A 22,450-nucleotide genomic window follows, 5' to 3' on the forward strand; every position below is an offset into this window, starting at 1 on the left:
ACTGATAGTTTAATGTGCTCTCTGAAGCATGAAAGTGTGCATATTTTAAACACAAAGGAACATGCAGTCCACCTGATGCCCATGTACAGTACAGCCGCCCATGGATTTTAGTAATCAATTCTAGATAGGATTGGAGTCCCATGTGAGATAGGGTACAAACGAGTTGCCACCTAAGAGGTCTAAGGGTAGCCACTGAGGGTCACCCATCTGAATACAGACCCCTTCCGATGTTGCTTAAGTCTTTAGATTAGTAATGATTTACACGGGGTTATACAACTTTTAAACGTATATTAATGCTTTGACGTAAACTATTTACATCTTATATTTTAGGGCACAAGTAACCTATTTAAATATTTCTGTCTAGGTCAGTGTCATAATCGATTAAGTTTATTTTGGGAGCAACTCCACGGATTGTATCTATCTAGTCTTTGTCTAGAAGCTGTGCTGCATTCACACGGGCAAGTTTGCTAGTCTTGAAACATGATAGTCGTACTAGACTAGTTACTTATTGAGAAATTTTAGACCGAATCAATATTATTTATTTCAATTAATCATTTGTAATTATATGTTTCTTTTGATGTGCCCTATACTTTTGGTAATAAGTTTTCTATCTTAAATAGCCTTGCAAGAACCTTGCTCCAGGCGATAAAACCGCTTATAATTACCTGATTGGAAATGTTATTCGATTGTATATATGTATGTATATCTTCTGTATATGTATATAGCATGAATTCTTTGGCAGACCTAGCCCAAGCGGCTTGACTGATTTTAACATGTGAGGTGCAGTCGGACTCGTCTGCGGTGGTACTGAAGTAGGTTTGTTGTTATAATAATTTTTATTTATATTTCAGTAAAGTACAAATCCAATCCAATACAGACTCCAAGTTGACTATTAACATCTATTTTAGTCTTATAACTTATAAATGTCATAAAAACAGATTCTTACAACTTACTTCTCTGATAGTAACTGATTTCTAGCCAATCTCAGACGTTCAAACTTATTTGATGTCATTTTCATATTGTTCATGATCAGTGACACCTTATTACAAGGTTGCCTGCATGCTTGTTAGCTACTACACTGCATAATCTAAAGTGTATTATTCATCTTGTAAGTGAGAGTTTCATTACATATACATCATAGCTAAATAATGGTGTCTTCAGTTAGTGTGTTCAGACGCGACATATTTAATTTAAATTAAGCAATCGGGTGTTTCATTATTTTTAATTATAGATTTCTGCTTATATTGTGTGCGCCCTTAAGTATTCATATGATGTGGTCGCTTAAGTTTTCTTCTCATACGATCTACTCGCTTAAGTACTAGAGCAAGTAAACTCGTCATACTAAACGCACTCGGGTCGATCGTCCGCCAAAGCGCCGCATCGCGTCCGCATAGCCCTCCTCATTCTACACGTTTCGGGGGCTCAGCTTGGTACCATTGTCACATTATTTTGATCAACATAATCAAGATTGGTTTTCTTGCTTATGATTCTTATGAAATATTTTTATGACTGCGGATGGTAATGTTTTTGGAGCTTATGTATGTATGTATGAATGTTTTATTAGGCTACATTTTTAATTCAACTTCAAATTTTCGTCGTACACACCAGACGGTGCGGCGAGCGTAAAGCTCACCTGGGCGGAGCCCGACGGGGCTATGCGCTAAGAGTAAGTTGCGTTCCTTTGGAGATCCCGGAGTCCTCTACGCAGCGCCGAGGAGCCGCCGGGGGGGGGGGGGTCCATAACCCTGTGTCGCTCCCACGGCATCGGGTACCTTTTTAAAGACTCGAGCTTTCTGAGGTCTTGCCGGTGACATATAGACAGACAGTACCGGGTTCTGTCCTCGAACAAGTAACCAAAATTATGAGATTTTTAAATTAGTTAGTCGTCAATGTGTGTGTTTCTCTATGACATAATTATGAAATTTGAGTTTAAGTGGAGATTGCCACCCATGACTGTCTGTAAAAACCCCCAAATAAAATTAGTTCCCGACATGAGGTTGGCCACATTTACGTTGCTATCATCATCATCAACAATCCATTATCGTCCCACTGCTGGGTACGGGTCTCCTCTCAGAATGAGAAGGATTAGGCCACAGTCCACCGCGCTGGCCAAGTGCATATTGGTAGACTTTACATACCATTGAGATTTTTTTTTGTAAATCTCTCAAGCATGTAGTTTCCTCACGACGCTTTCCTTCAACAAATGATAATTAGTTTCTAATACGCACATAATTTTGAAAAATCAGCTTGGGTTGTGAACCTCGGACCCCTGGATCGAGAGGCCGAGTTTCTTAACCACTAGGCTATCTCTGAGGACTAACTTGAAACGCCTTATATTCTTTACAACTTGAAAGTTAAAAAGAAACTGGAAAACATTACCTTCCACAGTAGATCAAAATACACGCAGTTTAAAACCTATAAGAAGTCTACTATAAATAAATCTCCAATGCCATAAGAAATTGACCCTTTTGAAACTAAACCGGACGAACTTTAGGGCCTCGACGACAAAGTTTGACAAAGTTGTGCAAAGCTCTGCTTACGGCCCTTCGGATCCATTTGCGAGTTACATTTTCACCTGATAACTGGAACTGATAATGGGTTCCTTTATTCAAAGGTGGCGATTTTGTTACAAATAATTTTGAAGGGACCTTTAATTTGAAGGATTTAAAACTTTCACAAAGAATTAACTTCTATTTCAAAAGGGAGGTGTGCGGTGATAATTTGAAGCCAAGAATTATGTTTAAGTTGTGTGATAGAAAAATATTTTTAAAAAGATAATTGTTGAAACAAATGGAGGTGGTAGAACCCTTTTACGATTCGACTCCAGAGACATCGTTGACATACGTATTTAATAACAACAGTGTTAAGCTCTTGTGTTCCGCGTGACGAGTGTGGTAAGGGAGACATACTTATTTGAGGCGTTCCAAGTTATCCTCAACGTGACGTAGGCTGCTATCTAGTCTAGCGCTCCCCGGCGCGGTGTCCCTGTAGTCTCGGGAATAGAATAGGGCTACGGTATCCCCTGCCTGTCGTAAGAGGCGACTAAAAGGGGCTTCCGGCGTTGCGGGCGGCAACAGTGGGAACTCGAACCGTCCAGCAAGCAACCCCGGGAAGGATGAAGGTATGTGTGGTCGCATACCGTCGTAATCACCAGATCGTGTGGGAGGACCCAAAAGTGCTCCCCCCAGGGCAGAGCCCGATCGGGGCATCGCGCTTGGAGGACTCCGATTGTGTTCCCTCGGAGATCCCGGAGTTTTCCAATAAGCGCTGAGGACGGCCACCAAATCCCACATAACTCGGCGTCGCTCCCACTTCGTCGGGTACCTTTTGAAGGTTTCCCCCTCGTCAACAAAAAAAAAGGCTGCTATCTAGTCTGGGGTGATTGTTTGTGTCTATAGACGACAGTAGCCACTTACCATCAGGTGGACTGCATTTTCATTCGCTACTTCACTATTCAAAGTCTCTCAACAAAAAGTCTGAAGTTTTCGAATGTTACATTTTACATTATTATTTACATTTGTTAAATGCTACACTTATAAAAATATTTATATGGTATAATTCTAAAAATAGATGATTTTTGATGAAAGAATTTATAAGTAGCAATCTGTAAGCAGCTGTTAGACGGTGATAGCCTAATGGTTATAAAATTCGCTCTTAATCGAAAGGTTCAAGTTTCAAATCCTAGGCATCTCTGATTTTTTTTTAATTGTGCGTATTAGAAATTAGTTATCACTTGCTTGAACCGCGAAGAAAAACCATCGCGAGGAATCCTGCATACCTGAGAAATCTTAAAATAAAGTTTAAAGGTATGTGAACTCTACCAATACGCACTTGTCCAGCGCGGTGGACTATGGTCTAATCCTTCTCATTCAGAGAGGAGACCCGTGCCTAGCAGTGGGTCAGTAATGGGTTGATGATGAATCTATTACCACTTATTTCTTAGTATTTCCTACGCTTTGCAAAAATTTAGATCTTCAATAGTAAAATTTCAGTTGCATATTTGGAATTTTGCTTTGTGAAATTTTAGAAATGACAAAAATTCGCTATATCAACTCGTAAAAATTCGAAGCTAAGACTCAGCAATTCAAAACGTCGGCAAATGAAGTCACACAACAGAATTCTCTTTCGTATTTTCAATTTGAAACACAAACGTTTACTTTTCAAAAACTTCCTTACGTCCAATTTCGTAAAAAATTCCCGGAATTTTCTACACCAATTCCAACTCTACTTCTTAGAATTAAGGTTTAATTTGTAGTGTAGGATAAGGTACCCATGTCACAGTAATTCGTATTCAAGTGTCGTTCACAGAGCAATTGGGCGACAATTTAGAGGCAATAGAATTAGTTACATAAGCTAATAGGCATTGATGGGCTCTCTGTAACTTAATTTGTCTGTGCTGGTGCGGGAATTTTTTCCACGTTTATTGGGAATTTTGCTGATAAAGATTCTGGGAATATATCAAATAGGTTCGAGAGCGAGATTTATCGTCGTCAACCCATTACTGTCCACTGCTGGGCACGGGTCTCCTCTCAGAATGAGAAGGATTAGGCCATAGTCCACCGCGCTGGCCAAGTGCGTATTGATAGACTTCACATATCATTGAGAACTTTTTCCTAGGTTTTCTCAGGCTTGTAGTTTCATTTACGATGTTTTCCTTCACCGTTAAAGCAAGTGATAATAAAATGTAATTGAGAGCGAAATCAATAAAAATAATTGGCCAAGTGCAAGTTGAACTCACACACGTAGGATTCCGTACACGGAACAGAAAAAAACTAGTTTTTCTGAAAACTAGTTTCAGAAAAATCTAGTTTTTCTCTTCCGTGGTTCCGTAGCACCAACATTTTCATATTTTTTGTTTAATATCTGTAGTTATAGCGGCCACTTTTATACGTGCTCTGTCAAAATCAAGTGTATACTTACTATTAATAATGATTTTACTTTGGTTACAAAATGTATTTACTTTGTGTTGCATGCAATAATAATATGAAATATTTGTGAAATTGTACTATAAATAAAACCTACTTAAGTAAAAATAACTTTAAAATAACCTTATAAACCTTTAAAAGTAAATAAAACGAGCATAATGAAACTACCCTGAGAGCTTCAAAGAAATCTCTGAAGGCACGTATCCAATACTACTCATATAACACAGATTAAATATGCGCGCTGAATACAGATTAAGTAATAGATTTGCGTTCGAACTTTCACAGATAAAATATGTGTTTTGTGTCTCAAGTTCACTGTCGTCTTCGAATGACAGGTTTTTTGTTTTGATTTTAGTTTTTAATTTAGGTGCACGAAATTGTATTAAAATGTATATCGATAAAATTGACGTGTGTTTCCTCGATTTACAAGAATAATGTTAAATCCATAGATTAGTAAAGATTACTCACTCCTAACAAGAAAATGTACCCAGTTTTGAGAATTGAAATAGTTGCGTAAAAAAGTTTTGCCACGTCTCCGTGCTAAAATGTCCCTAAAATATTTGAAATAATTATTTATTTATTACGTAAATTACGGAGTATTAGTTATTTATTCGTAAATTTTCTCTAAAAATGTTTTTATTTGTCAAGAATTCAAAAAAAGAACTTACTAAAATAAGCCGTTTGTGGCTTCATTCAATTTCAAGGCGGCGAAGTATCTTTACTAATCTATGGTTAAATCTAATAGCATTTATTAAGCTCACAATAAGTCTTATCATTTGGGGTCTGAGATTCAAATCCCAGCGCGATTTCCAAAATGGACATGATGACAGTATTAAAAATCAAAGAATAAATGATTTACGTATTTGAATGACGTGATTTTTTTGTGTGTCACCGTATTGCCTGAAATTTTGTATGGGATGCGGAGCGTGACGTCACTTGCGGACGCCATGACACCCGCGAGCGTTAACGCGCTTAATTTAAAATATTTTTTAAATGCTATTCTTTTCGTTAATACTGAATTTATTGCCGTAATAATATTATTGGACTTAGTAGGCATGTATAGTTATCGCCAAACTGCTAGTCCGCTCTGAAGTTGTTCCGAGCAACACCTGCTCATATTCTCAGTCATACAAACAAACAAACGCTTTCTACACTCACAGCCCCACACTAGGATTCCATGTGTCGTGGGCGCCATGGACATAGACAAATACACAAACACCCAGACCCAGAAACAGAAATCTAAATTCATCATTTAGATATCTGTCTGGCCGGGGATCGAACCCGGGACCCTTAGCGCGTCAGACCGGTATGGTGACCGCTCCGCCACGCGGGTCGTCAACAATTTCCTATGGCGACGCGATTCATTTCTGTATTCAGAGCCGACTAGCACTATTACGCGGACTAAACCTACATTATAGCAGGGGATTTCAAAATTTGTCATCATGCCCATTATGCGCGTGTAAGATATAATACACACGTTCTCAAAGAAAAACCTGAATCAGTATATCTCAATCGTTTTCCTTGCGAAAAAAACAATGTGAGCCGTCACGGGACGCCTGGCAGATGTGAAACATCGACATTATTTTGTAAAAGTAATATGCAGAAAAGAACATATTGTGATAGGAACTAAATATGTCATAATGATAAAATAAAATATTACGATTTTTGCGCATGGCGACGCGTCGCCACACCGTACACACTACTGCATATAGACTGTATATATATATACCATCGTATAGCGTGGCGACGCGTCGCCACGGCATGAGTCGCGAGTGTGTGAAGTCTACCAATCCCCAATTGGCCGTGGCACTTCGCAAGTTGGACGATGTCATAGAACTTTCTTACTCTGAGAGTCTGAGAACTGGGACAACAATACTTTGTCTCGTGTACAATAGATACATACATTTCACCCTGGAAGCCTCCGTTCTGTAATCGAGTGAACAAATTCTATGAACGTCGACAGAACGTGGGAGGCCGTTGAAAATTGAGTTACTGTACCCTAGATATACGAGTGACAACTATCAAATTACTTATAACGTGCTATTTTTAACACGCTTTTTATAACAGGTATTTTAGCATGTTAAATAACATGTAAACTATTAAACATTAAAAAATACTCATAAATTTAAAAGGTGATATAACCCTTTGTGCTTCGACGCCGGCGCCACCGCTACACCCATTTTTGTTATAACAGCAGTGATAAGCGTTGCTGTGTTCTGGTTTGAAGGGTGGTAGAGAGACATACTTTACCGAGGCATTTTAGCTTAGTCCACAGGAGTAGCGACGCTTTTCTGATCGACCTTAGGTAGGACTCTTATCTTATCTGGGGTTGATAACAGATGTCCATAGGCGGCTGTAGCTAGTTAGGTACTTACTATCAGGTGAACAGCATGCTCGTCCGCTTCTCTGATATTATAAATAAAAGCCATTTCCTAAACTAAAACTGAAGTCTAATGGTCTGTAATTGAGTGAACAAATTGTATCACGTCAGGACAGAACGTGAAAGGTCGTTGGAAATTGAGTTACATCTCTGCGTATCGTATCTATCCGTATCATTGACAACTATCAAATTACTTTTAACATGCTATTACTTAACGCATTATTTATAACAGGTATTTTAGCATGTTATTTTAAATTTGACCATGTATTTTTTTATGGATTTTTACTAAAATGTACCTAATAGTATTTTTTTAACTAATCAAAATGTTGGGCTTGAGAGCCGGATTTTTGTTAACGTGCTTTTGAGTTTTGACTTACTACGGAAGATAATGTTTTTCGATCGTATGTATGTAGTTGTAGATATGTATGTCATATTCTTTGAAAAGCTTTCCAGACCAAACCGATTGACAACAACCCATCATCAACAACCCATTACTGTCCCACTGCTGGGCACGGGTCTCCTCTCAGAATGAGAAGGATTAGGCCATAGCCCACCGCGCTGGCCAAGTGCGTATTGGTAGACTTCACATACCTTTGAGTTTTTTTTTTTTTTTTATAAATCTCTCAGGTATGTAGGTTTCCTCACGATGTTTTCCTTCACCGTTTAGCAAGTGATAATTAGTTTCTAATACGCACATAACTTTGAAAAATCAGAGGTGCGTGCCTGGGATTTGAACCTCGGACCCCTCGATCAAGAGGCGAAGTTTCTTAACCACTAGGCTATCACTGCTTGTTATTTATAATTATGTAATTAAAATACAAGATTTTTTACAGTGTTTTCATTATGCTTTTCTCTAGCACATTTGTTAACAAGGTTTTAAATTTAATAAATCTAATTGCATATAATAGTTCTTACAATAAATTTTCACAATGAACTATTAAATTTCGAGTTCTATTCTATTCAGAACATGTGTAACATATGCGAACATTTACGAACTAAATTGGAACTGAAAGGCTGCTGCATAATTGTATGAACGTCAAGTCTAGGCAGCGAAAGGAAATTGAGTTACTTTGAACTGTGATACGTATCAGCGACTGTCTGTTCACATGTATACAATGTATGTATGAAAGATACGCTTTTATTTAGCAATTCTATCAACTTACTTTTAATATGACTTTTAAATCGCTTTTTATCGAGTTATTATTAATGCGCTTTTTATAACACGTATTCCAGCAAACTATTTTTTTACATGTACGATATTTATACGTGTTCGTACAGCACTATTAAATGCCAGATCGATTTAATTTTACATTTTTAATGTTTTAACACATTCGATAGCAGGTTTTTCAATATAATATGTGTATTACACGTATTTTTAGCACGCTTTTTATGTTATTACTTATAGATAATTTTACCCCACTGCTATCCAGCAATGCTTTTGGGCGTATGTTGTGTCGTGTCCATACGCTTGGCATTTACCGCAAACTGTATACCTCTACAAACGTTTCTCTCGATCGAAACTTATACTACAAGCGCTTGAAAACCCACACAAACCAAGTCAAACACTCTATCCACATGCTTGAATTTGTGACACTTTGGCAAGCGTGTGGCTTCGGCAAGTATTTCGCCCTACTGGAGTAGTCTGAATTTTTAATGAAATATTCGGAGTATTTGTGTACTATTTAGATTAACTGTTGCGGGCACCATGCAGTGGCTTTAAAACTGCATAAAACTAACTGCAGTAATTAAACCAGGAATTTGGTACACAACATAAAAACAAACAAGATTCTCTAAGCACTAACAAGCAATAAACGTCGTAACTGGCTGTGTTGTGTACTACGGAAGTTATTAAATTCGGTCCTAAAGTTTAAGTGTAAAAAAGTGCCAAGTTCTGTTACTTTAGTACCCTACACTCGTCTATTATTAATTAAAGGTTACGTCTATTTATTAATTAAAGGTTTATTCAAATCTCAAATCTTTGATGTGTTACATAAGTAGATTCAGTGATGTTTTAGATACTTATTTATTATTTAAAAAATCATGTGCGGCTTTTTCTAAAAAAATATGCAAAATATATCGAGGTTTTAGGTTAGAAAGGATTTTAAAACGCTGATATTATTATGTAATTATTATGTAAACGATTTTGTGTCTTTTTGTGTGTTATGTTCCATCCATAATGGTAACAACTATTTATTTGAGTGTCCTATAAACATTTTCTCTCGAAGGAAATCTAACACAGTGATGTAGATAGTAGTAATTTATTTCACTACATCCCTATCCATCTTATTACTACTATGTTTTTGTTTTCAATTGTACTATTTGACTACAAATATATTGGATATGTACTTTGCTTGTACCAAAACAATAATATGGTTAGTTATACGATTTACAGAACTTGGCTCTACAACTCCCGTGCGCCCAAAACAGTAGAACTTGGTAACGCGCCAAATGAAGGTGTTCATTGTATTTATAGTTATGTCCATTCCTCTAGAACCTTATTTATGGGTTCCAATAAAATATGATTTGGTTATATGTGGCTTATTATTGACATAATAGTTCGAAGGTGGTAGAACCATTTGTGGTTCGACTGGCGACACCACCGCTATACCCACTTCTGCCTGATAACTATTTCGGACATGTTGACCGAAATCAAAACTCCATGGAACGGCTCTTTGTCCAAGGGCACATGGAAGGCAAGCGGTCACGCGGACGATCACCTACGCGTTGGACCGACTTAATAAAGAGTACCACACAAGCCTCCATTATCCAATGTTGCCGCAACGCTGAAGACCGCAACAAGTGGATGCGTATCGCAAGGGCGGCATCGTCCAGAACTGATGCAACATCGTGAAACCACGACCGCTCAAGAGTGAACGACTAAAGAGAGAGAGCCTAATAACAGCAGTGTTAAGCGCTGTTTTATTCCGCTTTTAATAGTGTGGTAAGGGACATATTTACCTTGTAGAAAGTGTGCATGCACCACCTGATTGTAAATAGGCTGCCCGTGGACATCTGTAATCAACCCCAGATAAGATTAGAGTCTAATCTGAGATCGGCCACGAAGATAGGATTAGATATTCCTACCTGAGGTCCACCACACATGCGGCACTACCCTTGAGGAATAAGCTGGAACGCCTCGGAAAAGTATGTCTCCCTTACCACACCCTTCAAACCACAGCAGCGCTTAAATCTGCTATTATTAGGTAGAAATATGTGTGGCGGTGATGCCGCCGGAGTCGAACCACAAATTTACAATAATAAACTGCGATTCTGATCAAGTTGTTAACTATTGGCTAACTTAGCCACAATAGGAATCGGAATCGGAAGTTCTTAACTGAAACGGCTAACCGAATTTGTTAACTATATTTCCATTGTAAGGCATAGTTCAGAATGGTTTTAAAAGTACTCTTGTTAAAATAAAACTATGTATAATAGTTTAAAAACTTAAAAACACGCTAAAATCGCACAGGGAAATCGTTAATGATTTCTGACGATCCTGATGAGGTGAATGGGATACAATTATTAAAAACGTGTATTGTCATCGGTTCTTGATAATTGTTCAAAATTTTAAATTAATCGGACCATTCAAAGTGGGTAAAAATCGCGCTCAAATATTCTGTTATATACATACATACATACATACATACATACATACATACATACATACAACCCAAGCTAATAAAAGCGCGGTAAAAAGGTTTTCAAATGCGTATGTAGTTTATAAATACGCAATGTGCCAGCGTGGTTAACTATGGCCTAAGCCTTGCTCTCTTTAGGAGAAGTCTCGTGTAGATAGGTATCGACTATCTATTATTATTAATAATAATAAACCTGTCTATTTCTTGCTTACCAACGATAGAAATTGACAATTTCTAGTAACGCCAATGTTGAAAAAAAATTGTAAAATGTTAGTCAGCGTAAAACTGCTAGTCCGCTCTGAATATAGATATGAATCGCGTCGTTATAGCAAATTGCATGAGCGGACTACCGTCTTATCATTTACATTTTGATCGATCTTTAGTAAGCAAAGCATTGTCTAGATTGATTATTAATGACGACTGTATATCATCAGCTATTAGTCTCAGTTAAAGGGGTGAAATTATATAAAGGGACAGATGCTTGGATATTAAGGCAGAAACGCCAATTATTTAATGTGTATGTAGGAGTAGCAGACGTGTATGCAGTCCACCTGGTGGTAAGTGGCTACTGCCGCCCATGGACTGTAATCAACCCCAGATAACGTTAGATTTGTACATTAGTTCGCCCACAGATGCACCGCTACACCTGAGAACTGGAAAGCCTCTGAAAAATATGTCTCCCATTCCACGTTCAAACCAGAACACATCAGCGCTTATCACTGCTGTTATTAGGCAGGTATAGGTGCGGTGGTGTCGCCGGAGTCGAACATGACTATTCGACATTAAAACTCAATTCTATTGAATATTATCTTTAAAAATATTTAAAATCGAAGGTGGTAGAATTCTTTGTGGTTCGACTCCGGCGGCACCACCGCCACACCTATTTCTACCTAATAACAGCAGCGTTAGGCGCTGCTGTGTTCCGGTTTGAAGGGTGTGGTATGGGAGACAGACTTTTCCGAGGCGTTCCAGCTTAGTCCTCAGGGTAAGCGGCGCATCTGTGGCCGACGTCAGGTAGGAATATCTAATCCTATCTGGGGTTGATTACAGATGTACATGGGCGGCAGTAGCCACTTACCATCAGGTGGACTGCATGCTCGTCTGCTACTCATATATTATAAAAAAAAAACATAATATAGACTCCCCTTAATAATGTCCATAGGCCTGGCATTCGCCCAAAGAAGTTGGCAGTAAACAGAGCATAGTTGAAAATTTAAATGCAAAATGGTTTAAAATCCAATTTCGAGTCCCTCAATGTTTTGGTAATGGCTTGTTTCAATATAAGATTTAGTTCAGTTGATAGTAAACTGTATTTGATCTAGATTTTTTACTTTTTGTAATTTGGAAGCTTTTTTACATTGAACTACATGCAGTCCGCCTGATGGGAAATGGCTACTATCGATTATGGACATCGGTAGCCCCAGATAAGATTAGATTCCTATCTGAGGTCAGTCACAGATCCGCCGCTACCCCGAGGACTAAGTTGGAATTCCTCGGAAAATTATGTTTCCTTTACCATACTCTTCTAACCAGAACACTGCTGTTATGAGGTTGAAATAGGTGTAGCGGTGGTGCTACCGGAGTCGAATCACAAAGGGGTCTACCCCCTTAAAATTATGTTTTCCTTATCATACTCTTCAAACCAGAACACAGCATCGGTTAACACTGTATGACGATGTGAACATTGAACCCCCCGAATGAGAGGCTGGGTTTCTTAACCACCGGGAGTAGAATAGGACTACGGTATCTCCTGCCTGTCGTAAGGGGCGACTAAAAGGGGGCTTTCGGGGTTGCGGGTGACAAGAGTGGGAGCTTAAATCGCCCGTCAGCGACCCCGGGAAGGACGTGTGTGTGCTCGCATACCGTCGTACACACCAGACGGTGTGGCGAGCGCCAAGCTCACCTGGGCGGAGCCCAACGGGGCATCGCGCTAAGAGGACTCCGGTTGCGTTCCTTTGGAGATCCCGGAGCCCTCTTTTTAGTGCGATTAGGAATACCACATAACTCTGTGTCGCTCCTACGGCACCGGGTACCTTCCGGTTACCTTCCCCCTCGAAAATAAAAAAGGCTATCACTTTCAAGGTCACTTAACCTGTCATTGTCATGTGACGCATGAGAGCACGTTTTCAAAATTTGTTTAACTTTTTGAAATGGGCAAATCGTGTTAGGCACTCAGAAATTACTAAGGCAAGACCTCACATCGTTTTTATACCGTGTGAATACAAATTAGCCACTTAAAAAGTTAGGATAAAACTACTTTGCAACAGTCTAGAAACATATATTATGGTATATATTGAAAGAATCCTTTGTGGGTAGACTCTAGCACCACCGCTACATATTTTTTTGGCTAAAACAGCAGTGTTAAGCGCTGCTATGTTTTGGTTTGTAGGGTGTGGTAAGGGAGACATACTTATTCGAGACGTTTCAGCTAAGTCTTCAGTAGCGTCGCATCTATGGTCGACCTCTGGTAGGAATTAAATCCTATCTGGGATTATTACAGATGTCCATGATCGGCAGTAGCCACTTACCATCAGGTGGACTGCATGCTTGTTTGCTACTCCAATAATACAAAATAAATTATTTTTAAACTATTTTTCTATTAGGTTTATTCCACTTAGATCATTTGAATGTCACTTGAACAAAAATAATTTGTTGACAATTTTCAAATGCATACATATCGGAGCAAAGAAGAAATAAGTATGCATGAAATTCTTTGAATAAAATCTCGAAAGCAATCCGTATTCAACGAGTATGTTATTCTTCAGAATTTTTCAAGGAAGAGAATTCTTTCATATTTTAGAACGAGCCACATTTTTCGATTTTAATACGGAATCCTAAATATTTTCTGGGAAAAAGTGGGCTTCTTCTTTTAATATAGAAGTAGCTAACGAGCATGCAGTCTGATGGTAAGTGGCTACTGTCGCCCATGTAGATAATGGCCTCAACCCCAGATAAAATTACAATTCTATCTGACAACGGCTACAGATGCGTTGTTGATTGAGGACAGAGTTGAAACTCCTAGGATAAGTATGACTTCTTTACACCCTTCAAATTAGAACACAGCAGCGTTTAACACTGCTGTTAGTAGGCAGAAGTAGGAGTGGTCATAGAAGAAGTGAAGAAGTGCGCAGAAGTGAAGCCGGAGTCGAACCACAAAGGGTTCTACCACCTTCAAAATATCATCATTCTATTGTATTATTACAAAAAAAAAATAATTTGACAACTTTTACTCACTTGGATTGTCGAATTTCGATCTTTCTTAGACAAAACATTAGATAGATTGATTATTAATAACAGGGCTAAATAAGTAAATGTCTCTCTTGCCGAGAATCGAACCCGACATCCATTACAACGCCGAAAATACTACCAGGGTACCACAGTAACAGCGCTTTAAGGAGTATCGATATATAAATTTATTTAAAACAAATGTTTGTTCCAGGTCACAATGAAGAAGAGTGACGTGGTGTTGATTACGATCCTGAGCTGCGGGGCATTAGCTGTCCTTTTCGCTATTGGAGCGTACCTGTACTTGAGGCGCAGGAGAAGAAAGAGAGAGGATGAGGAGGACGGCACCAGCTGTGCTATTCGGTAAGTTGGAGTTTCTTTTCTTATGAAAATTGAGGTGATTTAGATGCTATGAAATTTCCACTAAAATAGGAGTAAGTTAGAAGAACCACAATAAGGATATGAGTGACTAAAATAGTATATTGCAGCGAAAAAAAAAATTAAATAAATACAGTTAAATGACTAATTCGATTAAAAATGAAAGATAAATTTACTATATTTTAATGGCGGTTAAAAGTTACGTAACTTAGTCGAAAGCATCCAACTTATTTTTCAATATCTACCTTCTGGCTTCATGGTTATCAGAGTAAGGGGTTTAGACCACAGTTCTCCACGCTGGTCAATTGAATTGGTAAACTTCATACACCTTTGAGAACTTTTTTTAAAGCGGACGAGTTAGCGTACCCGTGGTCCCGAAAAATGGCGTTCAGAGGAACACCGTGGGGTTTTAGCCGGTAAGAGTCCGGCATATCCTGTCCACTGCCCCCGCAGCCGAGAGGAACCCATGAAGGGATTCCCCACGAAATAAAAAAAATAATAGGTATGCAGGTTTCCTCAGGATGATTTCCTTCAACATTATAAAAAGTGATTAATTAATTTCTTATAACTTTTTTAAAAATCAGAGGTATGTGCCTCAGATTCGAACTTTGGCCCCCTCAATCGAAAGGCCTCGTTTCACTGAAGGCCACTAAAAAAATATGTTTTTTTTCGGAAAAACATACCGGGGCTATCCATTAGATTCTACCAAAAGTTCAGCAAAAATTCTAAAATATTTATATTGTTATTTTACATACATTGGCACGCAGTATTGTTTACTATCAAAATATTTGGCTTAGAAAACCCATCGTGCTGGCAGTATTGGCAATCAATGAGATATATGGCTTGTGGGCAATCCGATAGTTCGAAATGGTTTACGAAACGACCCTATGAGCCTATATAATATATTAGTAGACAGATTTAGGTATGTAGAAATAGGAATTGTGCTCTCCTGTACAAACTTGATTACACATATCTATTGGCAGTCAAAAGAAATAAAAAGCAGTTATAGTAAAGTGGTCGCTACTCGGTCTCTCATACGCGGGGCTTGAGGTTCAAACCCGGCACCTCGTTTTTTCAAGTTATATCCGTATCATTTGCTATAACGATGAGGAAAAACATCGTAAGAAACCCTGAATATCTGATAATAAAAACAAAGTTCTCAAAAGTATAAAGTTTACCAATTTTTCTTTTACTCTGAGATTCATGCTCAACAGTGGAACTGTAATGGGCTGACGACAATGGACAGTTGCCACTTATCATCAGTAGGTTCAATCCTAATAACAACGGGTTTTACTACCACCAAATTCGTCTGTAAAAAAAATAAAATGAAAAAAAAAATACAACCGACTTCTATGTCACTACAAAGTAAAAAATAATTCATATAAATGTTGGTTTAGTACATATCTATATTTCGTTGAATAACGATGTAAACAGCGTGTCTAATATGAGCCGACTTCAGAAATATGTATCGATCCTAACCATATTTAAATGGGACCAACTTCCAGCTTGTTTCTACACAATAAAAAAATAATTATTAAAATCGGTTCACTAACGGCGGAGTAATTCGTGTACATACATAAAAAAAAAGATACCGGCCGAATTGATAAGCATCTCCTTTTTGAAGTCGGTTAAAAATAGTTTATTGCTTTCAAATGGTGTCTACAAAACAAGTGGCCCTGTACTGGGTTGAAAAACTTGTGTTACTGGGTACCCCGCTCTTCCAAACAAGGCGATATTAACAATTTGAAATCTAACTTTAGTCGAGAATATAATGAATGGTTACCATGGAGTTAAGGTATGTTATAAAAGTGTGTGAGAGGGTATGTGTGCGTGCGTGTGTGTGTTGTGTCTGTCGGTGTGTGTGTGAGTGTGTGTACGTAGATAGTGTGAGTGTCTGTAGATAGGAATTGATCAAAAATCGCCAGTAAGACGAGACATCGTAAAAATGTTTACAAGTCGCCAAGTAACGATTACAAACGATATATTGATCCAACAAACTCAAGGCTTTACTAATAGAATACTTTATTGTTTGTTGGTTAGAAAATATGTAGGAATTATTAAGTTGATTCTAACAGTGATAGCCTAGGTTAGGGACTCGACCTAATATTAAAAAATAAGATTTATCTAATATTAAAAAATATGTGATATATTGTGTTTTGTAAGGTGGTAGAACCCTTTGTAGTTCGACGCTGGTGGCAGCACCGCCCCACCTATTTCTGCCTCATAACAGCAGCGTTAAGCGCTGCTGTGTTCTGGCTTGAGGGTGTGGTAAGGGAGACATATTTTCCGAGGCATTCCAGCTTAGTCCTCAGGGGTACCGGCGGATCTGTAGATGATCTCAGGTAGGAATATTTAATCCTATCTGGGGTTGATAACAGATGTCCATGGGCGGCAGTAGCCACGTACCATCAGGTGGACTGCATGCTCGTCTGCTACTCCTATATTATAAAAAAACAATCGAGGTATTGTCCGCGTAAAACTGTTAGTCCGCTCTGCATATAGAAATGAATCGTGTCGCCATAGCAAATTGTATGACTACACCTGCTCACAACAACTTCGGAGCGGACTAGCAGTTTGGTGACTGCCATTTCTAATTACCATCTTATAAACAGTTTTGTCAAGATCCAAAGCATCCTCATAATTCAGTCTCTAAACGTCTTACTCTTTGTTTTTATCAAGTCAACACTTTTACGATCTGTCGATTATGTCCTCTGACATTAATTGTCTGATAGCAAAAGATAAACGATGAGCGATGATCCGCGTGAAATTGCTGTAATAATAATGTTTTCAACACTATAACACTTTATCACAGCCAGAAAGATGCATCAACAGACTCACGTAAGATTTTTATCACTTAAATGTCTGCCTATTCGGGCATCGAACGTCGGGAATGTGTTAATCTCAGTTCCGTTAGGCGAGTCACCATACAATTTTTTTTTCTTGACAGAAGCAGTAAGGAACAGTGTTGCCAACTGATATAAAGTTATAGTCCGCATTAAATTGCTAGTCCGCTCTGAAGTTGTTGCGCACAACTACAAGCGTATATTCCGTAGCAACGAAAGAGCATACTAACGCAGCTATGTATCGCTGTCTTCGTCCCGCTAATATCTACAATTTGCGACGCGACTCGTTTCTATATTCAGAGCGGACTATACCTCGAGTTGATCATAAGTCCTGCTAAAATAGATAAATTGATGTTTGAAATACAACACATGTTTGTGTGTCATATGTCATATGTCAAGCTATATCACACTCTTCGAATTCAAACATATGTACTTAGCTTAAAGCATTTCAATCTCTGCAAAGAGTTTTATCATATGAGTTAGGGTTAAATTCGTAGTAGTAATATCACGCTATACTTTAAACACTCGAGTTTTTATTTTTAAAATAATTCTCTAACAACCTAAGAACTTAAGTAAATTTTGGAGGTGGTAGAGAACCCACTGTTGTTCGACTCTGGCGACACCACCACACCAATTTCTGCTTAATAATAACAGTGTTAAGTGCTGTGTGTATCTGAAGGGTGTGGTAGACGGTATTCGGAGGCATTCAAGCTTAGACCTCAGGGATATCGCATCTATGGTTGACTTGTGGTTGACAGGTAGGAATCTAATCTAATCTGGGGTTGATTACAAATGTCAATGGGCAGGTCGCACTTACCATCACGTGGAATGCATGCTCGTCTCATAGGTAAATACATATATATTAATGAAATTTTGACACGTTTTGTCACATAGTATATTATCTTTACAGTTTTTCGCTTAAAGTGAAACAATTTCCTTAATTTTGTTTGTTCGTTCTGTCGAAAACATTGTTGTTTTTCGTGTCAATCGTAATTCTTGCGCTTATCACCAAAACAACCTTGGAAGTACATTTTTATATTCGGATTTTGTTCCGAAAATCATATTTTTGCGACCTTTGTGGCATGGTTTTACTGATTCGATTTCATTTAGCAATGCAGTGTCATCTTGGTTTCGAGTATGTATTTCGCAGAATGAAAGGGATTTCAGCCCTCCAGTACCTTTAGTATGAGTTTTTATGTTTTAACAAAAGTGACTGTTTTTGTATTTGTATACGTATTTCCCATACATTTCTAATCAGTACTGATACAGTCCGCTAGGGGCACTGTTTGGAAATGTATGGGCAAATACAGTCATTTCTCTTAAATCTTAAAAACTCATTCTAAGGGTACAGGTCAAGTATAGGTTGCTAGAATTTATGGTATGTAATCATAGTAAAAACATTATTGTCCTACTGCTGGGTCTCCTTTCAGGGTAAAAGAATTTGAGGACCTAAACTGGGCTAAATAGAGACTTGGTAGACATCACGCACCTTCGACTTTTATGTTTTTTTTTAGAACTCTCATAGCATATACCCGACAGCATACAAAAACCATAATACACTCAATTTAGACGAATCCAAATATGGGGCTCTTTAAAAAAGGTTCAAAAACAGCTTTCCTCCAAACTCTGAGTCGCTCCCACGGCACCGGGTACCTTTCGAAGATTTCCCCCTCGAAAACAAAAAAAGGTATAAATATGTAAAAAGAACCTGATAGTTAAAACCCGCCAAGCCCTTTGGACTATAGCACGCGCCAAAGAATGAGACGTACATATGCATGCACTCGAAAAATATTACCCTCCAGAATTTGGTTGACAGGTTGATTTATCACTTATTCAAGAGGTCTACACTAAAACGGAGTTTGTTTTGCAATAAATCCTAGATAAATCCCAAGTTTACGTCTATTTACGATACCAGGACAGAATAGCGAGCTTAAATCTCATTTTCTGCAGAATAGTCTAATGTAAGCTTGGTTGAACTACTGTGGATCTTTCTATATTGATAGGTTCTGTACCCTTGCCATGGGTTTTCAAAACATCCCACAATTTTACGTTACGTTTACTCAATTCATTATTCTGTTCCGTTTGCTTCAGTAGACTGAGTAAACGTTACAATAAGTAAGTGCTCAAGTCTTTTTGTCTACCTCATATGTTCGCAAAAAAGAGAGACAAAACATAAAGCGCCATTTTGTCAATTAAGACATTTAATGTTACGTTACTGACACTATAGTTCTGATAAAATCCGCTAGGGGCGCTGATTGGAAATTATATGGGCAAATACGGAAACAAATACCAAAACAGTCATATTTGTCAAAACGTAAAAACTCATGGTAAGGGCACTGTAGGTATATTCTATTGTATGGGAACTATCAAAAAGTTTTCGTTTTCATCTGTACTGTCCCACTGTTGGGGAAAGCTCTTCTATCGGACTGAGAAGAGCTTAGACCATAGTTCACCGCGCTGGCCATGTCCAGACTTCACACACCTTTGAAAACTTTAAGAATCTCAGGTGTGGAGGTATCCTTACATTGTTTGTTTTCACCGTAAAAGCAAGTGATACGTAATTTCTAATACGCACATAACTTTGAAAAATCATCGTAGGTACCTAAGGTTTGAACCTCGGAGCCCTCGAGGGGCTTAGTTTGAACCACTAGGCTATCACTGCTCAAAGAGATGATAAAAACCTTACTGGTTCGATTCCGGCAGCACCATCGCTATAACTAATTCTGTTATAACAGCAGTGTTAAGCGCTGCTGTGTTCTGGTTTAAAGTGTGTGGTAAGGGACACATACTTATACAAGCTCCAATTCAGTCCTTAAGAACAGCAACGCATTTGTATTCAACCTCAGGTAGGACTCTGTATCGTATCTGGGATCGATTACAGATGTTCAAGGGTGGAAGTGGACACTTACTATCATTTTTTTTGCTACATATAAGCTACATTACGATGTTTTCATTGTGAAAGCAGTTATATAAAATGTAGAAAAGTATCTAACTTAGAATTAAATAGTAAAATCGAAAGCCTCATATGATATTCAAGAAGAGTGCCGAAATTGAGGAATTGCTCATTTAGTCTCTAAAAGTCGCAATTCCGAGCTCAAAGTAGCGTCTTTTATATAATAATCGATTCCCCATCCGGAATTCCGACAGTTTCCGGGCGCAAAACTTATTCTGTATCGTTATAACTTGACCCTTTTGGTCCTTCGAGCCAGATTAATCTAAGACCTTAGGTTTTGCGCGATTAGGAAGTAGACAGCTAGCCTTGACCTTTATAACCTTCAAAGGATATTTTATAACTTTCGTGTTTCGCAATTTCGGCCCTTTATCTTGTCCGAAACATATTTTGGTCCTGCGAGCCGGATTAACAATAAAGATAGCCTTTGAGTATATCGTAACATGAAATTACGTTATAAAAAGTATATATTTTTAAACATAATCGCTCTAAGCGTTGTGTAGTACAGTATAGTAGTAATATCGTCCGCGTAAAACTGCTAGTCCGCTCTGAATATAGAAATGAATCGCGTCGCCATAGCAAATTGTTTGACTACACCTGCTCGCAACAACTTCAGAGCGGGCTAGCAGTTTGGCGCGGATTATAACTTTACACACACTATGATTCCCTGTATCGCGAGTGCCATGGACACACACAAAGATGAATATACAAACACCCAGACCCAGAACAGATATCCAAATTCATCAATCAGATATCTGTCTGGCCGGGGATCGAACCCGGAACCCTTTGCGCGTCAGACCGGTATGGTGACAATCTTTATACATTGACTAATTCTATATGTGTTTCGCTTCGCTTCTGCCGCCCGTGGACATCTGTGATCAACCCCAGAAAGGATTAGATATTCCTACCTGAGGTCGGTCACAGATGCGCCGCTACCCCTGAAGACTAAGCTGGAACGCCTCGGAAAAGTATGTCTCCCTTACCACACCCTTCAAACCGGAACACAGCAGCGCCTAACACTGCTGTTGTTAGGTAGAAATAGGTGTGGCGGTGGTGCTGCCGGAGTCGAACCACAAACGGTTCTACCACCTTCAAAGTAGTCAATAGACTTACTTGAAATTATTAAATAACCTTGCATACTACTTAATACTTACTTTTACTCCAAACTTCTATGTACTAATACTATGCTTTTGGCGACTTCCGTAGTGAAGCAGTTACCATATCCGTCTGATGTTTAGAGGGTTTCGGGTTCGATCCCCGGCCAAACAGACATCTAAATGATGAATTTAGATTTCAATTTTGTTGTTTTTTTTTTAGTTATTTGATATAATTTTGCTTTTAGTTTAACTTTAGCTTACTTATCATTATCTTCTTATATATAAAATTCTCGTTTCACAATGTTAGTTACCGTACTCCTCCGAAACGGCTTTACCAATTTTCACCAAATTTTATATGCATATTCAGTAGGTTTGAGAATTGGCTACTATCTATTTTTCATACCCCTAAGTGATAAGAGTTGTTCACCCTTAACATTTTTTTATTAACATGGCAACACAACGTTTGCCGGGTCAGCTAGTATTTTATATATAGAGATATAGATTCATTATTAATTATGGATAAACTCATTGATAAATTAATGAGACTTGAGAGATAGAGAGCCAGAGAGAAGCGCTTTAAAGCGCTTTTACAACGAAAATACAAAATATAGTTAAGTATCAGTTTATTAGTTAGACCGAAGAGCATTGTTCAGTCAGATAGAGTTAATAATCTAGCCAATTAGTAAAAAAAATCTAAAAACCAGCCAGTCACTTCAGACGAGCTAAATTGAGAATTGAGAATGTTCTAGAGTCAAATTTGGCGTTGAATTTTCGACCTTATAAGCTTAAACTTTATTTTAGAGTGGTAAGAAATTCGGCTCTTATATAATGCAGATTGAAGATAAGACCAGATATAGTTTTATTTTATTATATTATAGGAGTAGCAGACGAGCATGCAGTCCACCTAATGGTAAGCGACTGCCGCCAATGGTCATCTGTAATCAACCCAGATTAGATTCCGAGGTCGGTCACAGGTGCGTTGCTACCCCTGAGGACTAAGCTGGAACGCCTCGG

At 38.3% G+C, this 22,450-nt stretch overlaps 1 protein-coding gene across 1 annotated transcript in view; it reads left to right on the forward strand.

The window, feature by feature from the left end:
* Syt7 (Synaptotagmin 7) overlaps nucleotides 1–22,450 on the forward strand; it is a 586,971-nt gene that overhangs the window by 175,567 nt on the left and 388,954 nt on the right. The window contains exon 2 of the mRNA XM_073092479.1: nucleotides 14,383–14,531. Coding sequence (XP_072948580.1) covers nucleotides 14,389–14,531 — 143 coding nt within the window. The 5' untranslated portion in view covers nucleotides 14,383–14,388. The remainder of the gene's footprint in view (nucleotides 1–14,382; nucleotides 14,532–22,450) is intronic.

Source organism: Epargyreus clarus, unplaced genomic scaffold, assembly GCF_041222505.1.
Source record: "Epargyreus clarus isolate Ecla_fem2 unplaced genomic scaffold, WU_Ecla_fem_2.2 ptg000036l, whole genome shotgun sequence".
NCBI classification, from domain to species: domain Eukaryota; kingdom Metazoa; phylum Arthropoda; class Insecta; order Lepidoptera; family Hesperiidae; genus Epargyreus; species Epargyreus clarus.